Raw genomic sequence first — 10,116 nt, 5'->3', positions numbered from 1 at the left:
CTCAAAATTGGGGGTGTTCAAACATGCACGGAGCTGGCACCTAAGGCACTGACATTTCTCAGATCTTCCCTGGCACTTCTTCCTAGGAAAAGGAGAGATGCATGCTTCTTCCAGTCTGACTGTCTACCGGGCAGTAAGCCCCAATGAACAGAAGGACTACCTACACCTTCAAGCGTTACAGCAATGTTTAAGACTAGTAATATATACCAGTCTCCTAATTTGTAAAGATGTGATGTCTGTTGCTGGTAGCCTGGTAATACACTAACAGGAACACATAGTCAGATCCACAGTAAATGAAATCTACTTTGGCTGTTCTTGGTATCTATTTGAAAAGACAAGATGATAGAAATTTGCATCCTCCCGGAGGACCAAATTTGTGGAGACAGACAGATCGAATAGGCCACACGGTCTTCACGTGTTATGTTTCTGCGATCTTTAGTTAAGTGCTGTACACTATTCATAGAAAAAAAAACAAAAAAACAACCTCTGAGACCATCAGATTCTACTTAAAAGAGAGCTCAGTCATCTCACTTAATAAAAAAAAACGACTCCCATTTCCATGCTCTGTTTCTTGGATTGTTTTTAGTGTTATTGGTAACTGAAGCTATGGGATATTCCAAGGGCGCCATGTTGGGTTTCAACTTCGTTTCGGAAAACTTGCATAAAGAACATGCTCTATATATTGACTTTACCGGAGCCGACTATTCAATGATTGTTTTTTTCTGGCACATAGCCCTACTTTTCAGCCCCTTTTGATTTATGCAAATGAGCCCTCGCACTGAGTCTGTACATGACCCCACATCCCCCAGAGACCACCCCTTGGACTTTACACACATAAAACCTCTGAATTCATGCATGTGAAGTTGATTTACATGCATTAAAACATTTTATGCACATCAATCAAATTTTACATGTATTAATTTCATAAAAGAACTGAAAAATGTCCAAAAATCAGCCAAAGGTGAACCGAGCTGAAAGTGTTTTCGGTGTACACCCCTGGTACCATCAGAGGAGTTTATGAATATCCATGCAGAATAAACTTCAAAAGTGAAGCAGTGAGAATTTTACCAAACGGTGATTTTCGGTCATTTCTATGGCTTCTTTCTTTCTGGCAGAGATTTCAGGTTTGCCAATATACTTGTTTTTAAAATTTGTCAAAGAACAATGGTTAGCTGGTTTCCCGTTACTTCCAGGGAACATCGTCTTTAATATATAGTATTCACTCAGCTTTATAGTCAAAAGATTTAAAAAACTTTGTTTTATTTTACAGTATTTATTTATTGCAGATTACACAGAGCTGTCTCCGAAAACACTCTGCATTCTGAAATTTTGTCAGATGGACTGGAGTTCTCTCCTAGGTTAGAAATCTAGCTTTGGGGTATGTGCTCTAACAGCTCAGATATGAGTTATGGTTCTTTATAAAGCATAAGCGGAAAGTATTTCCCAAATGTGAAGTCCGCAGTGTCTTTGTATTCTGAAAGACAGTACAATGTATAGGCCTGTATCGGGTTTGCCTGATTCTGTTGCTTTCTTCACTTGAGATGAACTGAAATGTTTAGTATAATTTCCAAAAAGTATAATGTTATTGTGTCATCTTGTAATTCTCAAACAGATTCAATGCTGGATGTCCGTTTTACGCCCTTTCTTCAGTGGTCTGTTGTTCAGGAGCTCTTAGCTGGTGTGCCCAAATGCTTGGACGCTTTTATTTAAAGGCAATAAAGCACTTGGTTAAACAAACAGCCAGGCTTTTGAGTGCTCTAAGCTCTCCAGAAGGGCTGGACTCAGCCACTGCAAGAATTGCTATTTCAACCTTTCAGGTACTGTTTGGTAGAAGGAAGGCCTTGCTGCCAGATCCCTGTCTTTACAACTAAGTTCCAATATAAGCCAGAAAACAAATGAACAAAGCCTATTTTATTTTGCGCAGAGTTTTCTAAACAAGCAGATCTACATTAATCAGTAGCTATTGTTGTTTAAAGCTATGATGAATGTACTAGCAGGGCCAGGTTGGTCTCTGGAACAGTACAATGGATGTAAGACGGATTTTTTCCCCTTTGCCATATAAATCATCCACATTGTTTAAGGTACATTGATCAATCTAATGGCTTGTAATAGGCTCCTAATTGCCACTAGGAAAGTACTGCAAGCTTGCACCCGAACGTGAAATGGTTCATAATCTGAGCTCAAATTCACCTTAATCTTCAGATCTAATGTTATAGGACCGAAGGAGCTCTGTCCAGCAACCTCTGTTTCGGTTCCTTCTCTCCAGGGGGCCTGGAGAGTCTTCACAGGAGTGGAGGACTGTTTAATGCGTTTATTTTCTTCCAAACCAATTCATAAATTAATCTAGGCTGCACCTAAGAATAACGCTCATTTCAGACTCAAAGCCCCCTTTATGTGATCAATCATCTGGCTCTCCTGTAGTCAGACATATTTATAATTAGGCAGGTCTCTTAGTCTTAATATAATCACTGGAGCACTGCAGTACATTTCTACTATACAGCTAGAAAATACTCACACAAACTGCAAACGAAAAGCAGCACTAATTCATCAGTCCTACTATCTTCTGGCAAAAGTACTGTGCTTACCCCCAGCCCCCCAAACGAATAAAGTTAAATAAGAAAATCAGTTTCACCTTCATGAGTAAAGACAGAAAGGTAAGGACAACATAAGTAGACACATGTAGCTCTAACATTAATGCAAAAATGTACAGTATAAGCATGTGATTTGTTTCCTAATCTGAGCATTAATGTGATTTGTTTCCTAATCTAACATTAATGCAAAAATGTACAGTATAAGCATGTGATTTGCTTCCTACAGAACCTGAATGTAATTTGCCTTGAGCTATTGCTGAAAAGGCATGAGCTAAATAAAAAAATCAATATAATTAATAAATTAAGTTTGATGCTAAACACAGTGTAGGTTAGTCTGAAATCTGCCGCTGTCTGAGCTTTTCAGGTCTATGTACTCTTCCTCCTCCCCCCCCCCACATTATTCTAAGCAATGTGGCACCCAGGATGGGAGGGAGCTCACAGAACCTTTTCTACCAAGTTTCTAACTCTGCAGTAAGTAAAACTGCCGCTGCTCGGTGAATAATCCTCCAATAATTGTTGTCATTAAAATCATCAGAGTTGAGATCCCCCCCCCCCCCACACACACAAACGTTTAACACAATATACTCTTTTAGGTAGATGAAAAAGCTCTGTTGCTCTAGGCATGGACACTTGTTTTTTTTGTGGCAACAAATTAATTGTAGACTGGTATTGTGCGAGGACTCCACACACTGGTTTATTTATATACTTCTAAAAAATGTAGAAAAATGTCTGCCTCTGGTGACTGCCAATACAGACACCACCTAGACAGATACACGATCAAAGCCCAGTCCACCAACTGATAGAAAAGCCCTGCTCTTCTATTTTGGGAGAAGGCGGGTGTTATGTAATAAGTAAAAAAGATGCACTGCTTGGAAATTGTGGGGGTAATTATCATTTTTTTCCACTAGAGTTCTGCATTTAATTTCTGTAATCTATTTGTTCCTTGTGCTCATGCCATTTTATTAACTAGAGGTTTCACGTTAATCAAAAGCTCTTCATCTGTATCCTGTCAGAAATGAAAACTATACAGTGGCTGTACAATTTCATCAGACTCAACAGGCATCAAGGTCTGAAAATTTAAGATCCTATATATCTTTTTTTTTTCTTTTAATATGTGCAGTGCTTTAATATTAGAGAAGACTTCCTTAACTAAAGTTATGATTTTATCACCAACTCCCACATTGCGTTGATTTGATAATCACCATTCGATTATACAAAATCTACGTGAAAGTATAATTACAAGATATACTCGTGGTCGAAGCCCTGCTGCTGAAAAAAATGGCAGGATGCTATTATTTTTTTAAAGAGATTTAAGAGATGAGCATTCTGAGTGTTTTCCCTAAATTGTGTTGCGTTTCTCTGTGCATTCAATTGTCTCTAATTGGGAGATATCTACTCTTTTTTTCTGTCTTTGCCCAGTGTGTAAATTGTATATGTGTGTGTAAAACATATCTAAAGAATTCAAGCTCAATTCAGCTTGAAAATATTTAGCAGATGTTTGCCAAAAGATGTATTTCTCTTCTCAGACCTGATGCTGCAATGAAAATATTTTATACAAAGTGCTGTATTTCTTATTGTCATGCGGCAGGCTTTCTTTGGAAGGTATGCCTTGTCTTAGATCAAGCACGTGAAGCAGAAATATATTTTGTGTGTAATGTTAGTTCTACATGAAGTAATGACTTTATTGTTTGCTATATCCCCGCAGTGCTTTCAGAAGATCTCAGTTGACTTAATCTATATTAATGATGTAAATATATTCCCAGTTGAAAACGTCACGGATCAATTGTGAGGAACCTGCGGATAGATCATTTTAAAAAATCTGTTTTAGTTCAGAAGAAGTCTCACCCCACTTTCACTCCTTCTTCAAATTTGTTTATGCAGAATCGACATTTAATAGTGCTAATTGCATTCCAGTTAAATTACCCTGATTGCAGAAAGGGAAGCAATTTGCTTGCTCTCTGTCTGGGTTTGGAAGAAATTGTTCTATATTCACCTCTTTTTAAAGAAGTGGAGATTTAAGGCACCGTGCCTTTGAACAAATTGCACTCGGGCTGACTGGCAGCATTCAGGCGCAATAATAGAGCATTATTTGGCTGTTTTGAATAATGTAAAGCGCTGACTGAAAGCTATTCTCCCGAAAATTGCTTTAACTTTTAAAAGGATGATGATTCACTCTAAACCAGGCCTTTGTTACAAAATGGCATTATTCCCCAAATGTTTTAACAGTCATCGCTATACTTTAGCATAATACATTGATCTTTGTTTAAAAAATAGATTTTGAGTATGAGAGAGAACAAGCTGACACAAAATTCATGAAGATTGCTATAGTACATTTTCGAGTTTCCCAAAACTTGAATAGGATTATTAGAATTAAAGGAACTCAACGTTAGAAGTGTTCAAGCTCATATATCTGTATCTACTGTATCTCTAAACACACACACATTTCCATCTGATAGTCGGCGGTCTATCCGTGTTTATGAACTGTTACAAATGATTGACTACACGTCAGGATTCTAAGTGATTTTCCGATTATTTAATATGTTGCTTGATCCGGCTTTGTTAATAAAGGGAAAAAAATCCCTCCATTCTCCTCCCTGGGCTGCCCTAGGGGTGGGTCAGAAACGCCTCACTGCTACTTCCCCCCACACCTCTATTAATAAATGAAAAGCAGATCTGATAAATAAACAGCACTCCGCAGCATGTAGTCACCTGTTGTTACAGTTCTTGCCGGATGAGTCCCAGTTTTTCTTTCAGGACTGTGAATTCTAGCCCCTTGGGATTCTCTGTCCTGCTATATGATTCTAGGGGAGTTTCACTTGCATTTCCCACAAATACGGTCCCTTTCCCTTCCTTTCATGCAGACCTCCCTCATTTGAAAGAAGATTCCTCATTCACTTACTGGATTTCATGCTCAATGCAAGATAATATGCAAATGATTCACATCAGAATGCCATTTCATATGACAATACCCTATAAGCATTTTGCCCAAGTGTTTTTCCCTTTCTCCACCCAATGTGTTTCACAAGGTTTAGATATATTTACATCAGAAAGAGTGAAATAAGAAGTATGGCATAGCCATGGCACTTCTATCTATTCAGCTTATTTTTACTACAAAATAGGCTGAGAGTTGCCTGTTTCAAAACCAAATGCAAACGAAAAGTGGTATTTGAACATTATAGCATGTTCAATGTATAACTCTGGGTTGTGTTATATTTGCAAGGTGTTGCTTTCTACTACAATACATTTTAAGTATATTTACAGGAGTCGCAAGTCGCTAAATTCAAAGCAAGCACTGTTTGTTGGAATTTCTTCCATCAAAATTCTCAAAATTCGAGAATTCTAACGTGCAAGATAACTAGATTGCGAAAGCAAACAGGAAACATGAGCTCCCGTCACACAATAAGCAGATAATCTTCATAAAGAAAAAGCCACAAGCCTATTACTCCTTGGTGAGTACAGTAAAGTGAGCTAAAATACATCCCTTAACAAGCTTCCAAATCATGTGTCCCTTTCCTAATAACGCTCTTCTAATTTGCCAAGATTTGCTTTCTTTTTTTCTCTCCTAAATAAAACAGTAAAAGCTGTGCGCCTAGGCGTGGGGACTGTATACATTACAGAGCGGAAGAAACCGCTGGCTGGGGTGCGTTACTGTCATTACAACAGTGTCAACCGGGACTCAGCATTTGTCTTCGACTGGCACGCGCGCGCCGAGCCCCAGCTCCTTGCACCCAGGAGCCTCTGATTGGCTGAAGGGCAGCTCTTGCATGAGCTCTCCGCGCCCTCATTGGGTGAGAGTCCGAGTCAGCGGCACTTCAAAGCCAGCGCTCCCCACACTTGGGCTGAGTTTAGCCCGCTGGAGCCGGGAGGAGACTTCCCGAGTGGAATAGCAGCAGAGCCTCAAACTCTGTAACTGCATACACACTGCGGCCAGTTCCCTCTGCGTGCTATGGCTACGTCTATTCTTGGGGTAAGCTGGAGAGCTCCATCAAAGATATAAACACTTGCTTCTTGTGGCTCCCAGGGTTTTGTGTTACTAAGAAAAACTTTTGTTGTTCCTTTTCAGTTCTGGTCATAGCTGACGTCTGTCGCAATCTACAGTTTATTCACTCATTCTGCTTGTTGTCTTTTGAACAATGCAATTAATTGGGTGCATCCTGTTCATGCCTGCATTGAGAGAATTTGATTTTGTTTTCAAGTTTGGAGAAGAATTCTGAATTTCCTTTTTTTTTTCTTGGAGAATTGCTTTTGCAATGTGTTGAGGTAACACCAGACAAGGCTTGCTCATGTTTGGTTTTAAACAATTACTATAATTGAGTGGCAGGTTTTACAGTCCTTGTGTATATTATGTATCTCTGAAGTAGAGTTGAAAACTTTTTAGCAGATCAATTTTCATTTCACTTGGGAAGTTTATTAGAGTATGCAGTTACAAACAGCTAAAGGGCGATCTATCTGTTTTGTTTTGTTTTAATTATTATTTTTAAGGTTATTCTGGGATCAGGCTCACATAATCATTTAGTATGCAGGGCAAAGATTCTGTTTGGTTTTAGCATATTGTTTTAATTCTTTTCATTATGTTGCCTTCTTCACTAAATTCTTTATCTGCTTGTTATCCAGCTCTATTCAGTCTCTGGGAGTGGGCATGGACAGTAAGTTTGGAGGAAAGATGCTAGTCTTGGGGGATACACTATTAAGATTCTTGGAGCAAAACTTTCAGTGCATGGAATGAGTTTTGGAGCTTGAGGTTTCGTCTCTGTGGCGGGTGGATTTATGTCAGTTTGTTCTGTGACAGCGACTGAAGAATCAGTGTGGGCAATGGAAGGTCATTTATTTATTTTTACCTGATCCTATGCTTTCTATCTTTTCCACCCAGGAAGAGCCGAGATTTGGAACCACTCCCCTGGCCATGCTGGCAGCCACCTGCAATAAGATCGGCAACACCAGCCCCCTGAGCAGCCTGCCCGAGGCCAGCGCCTTCGCCAAGGGGGGCTTCCACCCCTGGAAACGCTCCACGTCCAGCTGCAACCTGGGGGGCTTCTCCGTAGCCACGAGCCGGGCCTCTAACGGACTAGCCGGGGGTGCGGGCACAGCTAACAGCGCCTTCTGTTTGGCCTCCAGCTCGCCCACCTCGTCGGCCTTCAGCAGCGACTACGGCAGCCTCTTCTCCAACTCGGCTGGAGTCACGTCGCAGGAGGGCGGCCAGTCGGCCTTCATCTCCAAGGTGCACAGCTCGGCAGCTGAGGGCCTGTACCCGCGCGTGGGCATGGCGCACCCCTACGAATCTTGGTACAAATCGGGTTTCCACTCCAGCCTGTCGGGCGACGTGGCCAACGGCGCGTCCTCCTGGTGGGACGTGCACAGCAACGCGGCGGGCCCTTGGCTCGAGGTGCAGAGTCCGGCTGGCGGCCTACAGGCCTCCCCTCAGCTAGGCGCCTACAGTCCGGACTTCGGCTCACTCACTCACTCGGCCTTCAGCTCCACGGCCATCGGCTCGAGCGCCTCGCACCTGCTCTCTGGGGGCCAGCACCTGCTCCCGCAGGAGGCCTTCAAGCCCGTGCTGCCCTCTTCCTATCCGGACTCGGCCGCCGCCGCCGCCAGCGCCATGATCACGAGTGCCGCGGCCGCGGCCGCTTCGGCACGCTCCGCGCGCCGCTACTCCGGCCGCGCCACGTGCGACTGTCCCAACTGCCAGGAGGCGGAACGGCTGGGGCCGGCGGGCGCGAGCCTGCGGAGAAAGGGCCTGCACAGCTGCCACATTCCGGGCTGTGGCAAAGTGTACGGCAAGACGTCGCACCTGAAGGCGCACCTGCGCTGGCACACGGGCGAGCGGCCCTTCGTCTGCAACTGGCTCTTCTGCGGTAAGCGCTTCACGCGCTCAGACGAGCTGCAGCGGCACCTGCGCACGCACACGGGCGAGAAGCGCTTCGCCTGCCCCGTGTGCAACAAGCGCTTCATGCGCAGCGACCACCTCAGCAAGCACATCAAGACCCACAGCGGCGGCGGAGGCGGCGGCGGAGGCAAGAAGGGCAGCGACAGCGACACGGACGCCAGCAACTTGGAGACCCCGCGCTCGCAGTCGCCCGAGCTCAGTATGGAGCCTGGCAAAGACCCCGCATCGGGACCCAACGACTCCTAGAGCACCTTCCTCCGCCACCCTCCCCCTTCTCCTGGACTTGAACTCTGTTCCGTTTAGAATGGGGGGGATGCGCGTGGTGGGGGGTCGAGCGAGGTCCCAGGCCCTTCCGCTCAAGACACACGCAAAGTTCGCCCTAGCGAAGCCGCCAGCGTCCGGACACAGGGCGCTGTGACAGATAAACGGGCAAACAGACTTCATGGTGTAGAGCAATATGGGTACCCTGGCAAAGGCTGGCTTTCCCCCCCCCCAAAAAAAAAACCAACGCAAAATACATTTGGGAAACAGACCTTTTGAATCCAAGACATTTCAATGGATTATACACAAAGAGAAATAAAGACGTGTTGTTACATGAAATCTATTTACAATGAGACTTTTTTTTTTGTTTTTTTTTAGGAAAGCATCCTAAAAGAGTTTAAGGTGAGAAATTAATCAGAAAGACAGAAGACTATAAAACCTGTATAAATAAGGTTGGAAAGATTGTGCTTTTTTTTCCCCCTTGTAAATGTTGATTCCGATAGTTTTTGGGTTTTTTCTTTGTGAATTCCTGAAATTCAGGGAGTTTTTATTTCTGATGCACTTTGTGAAACTCGGTATATATGTAAAAGATATTTAAAATGTTGAGTTAACATTTCACTCACACAACCCTTAAATTAAGATTACTTACATTTTTTAAATACCTTTATATGTATGGAAAAAAATCTTGGCATCCTAGTTTCATTTTCACATTTATTAAAGTTCTCTGAACAATACATTAGCCGGGTTTTTTTTTTTTTCTTTTTACCCAAACAATTCTCTTACATTTAAAATCCCACTCACCACAAAAATTTGACTGTTAGTTTAAGTAATAATGTATAGCCTATAACTAAAAACATTTGAGGCATTTAACATTTAAACAAATAATATAGGAAAAAAGACAATAAACTGTAGTTTCTATTATACACTGAATTTAATTTGCAGTTTGAAATGCTAACGAATTATTATTGAAACTTGATCAATCAAAATGTGCAAATGCAATTTGAGGAATAAACAGAGGTAAATCAAAGTAATAAGCATTAAAAAGTAATGGAGAAGGAATGTTCTAGTATTGAGCCTGAGAAAGTAGAATGCTCAGACTGAATGTTATTCCCGGGGGAGAAATGGCTACAGTCAATACTCCGGAAAAGACATTTCACGCCTAAATGAAAATCTTGTTAAATGTTATTAATTTTGACTTAGAGCACACAACAGCCCCCTGTGTCTTGTATTCCCTTATTAGGGATTCATGTCTTATCAAATATCTAATTAATCTCCCAGACATCATTTGTTCTTGGCCAACTTTATCTCGGCTGGTCCAAAGGGAAAACTCGAAGTAGCCTCTGTGACAAAGCTTCCTTGAAGATCCCTTTTAATTGT

General features: G+C 42.2%; 1 protein-coding gene across 1 annotated transcript; it reads left to right on the top strand.

Moving 5' to 3' along the window:
• Positions 1–6,508: 6,508 nt before the first annotated feature.
• Positions 6,509–9,420, top strand: SP9 (Sp9 transcription factor). Its single transcript, XM_033946054.1, has 2 exons — positions 6,509–6,558; positions 7,462–9,420. The coding sequence occupies exons 1-2, from the start codon at positions 6,538–6,540 to the stop codon at positions 8,722–8,724; spliced, it is 1,284 nt and encodes a 427-aa protein (XP_033801945.1). The 5' UTR covers positions 6,509–6,537; the 3' UTR covers positions 8,725–9,420.
• Positions 9,421–10,116: the final 696 nt, after the last annotated feature.

The sequence above is a fragment of the Geotrypetes seraphini genome, chromosome 5 (genome assembly GCF_902459505.1).
Source record: "Geotrypetes seraphini chromosome 5, aGeoSer1.1, whole genome shotgun sequence".
Taxonomy (NCBI): domain Eukaryota; kingdom Metazoa; phylum Chordata; class Amphibia; order Gymnophiona; family Dermophiidae; genus Geotrypetes; species Geotrypetes seraphini.
Note: the sequence above shows the minus strand (reverse complement) of the source record. Positions and strands in the feature narration are given on the sequence as shown.

Coding starts and splice junctions, on each gene's coding strand:
- SP9 (XM_033946054.1), top strand. CDS start 6,538: ATGGCTACGTCTATTCTTGGG. Junction 6,559..7,461: donor TGGCTACGTCTATTCTTGGG/GTAAGCTGGAGA, acceptor TTTTCCACCCAG/GAAGAGCCGAGATTTGGAAC.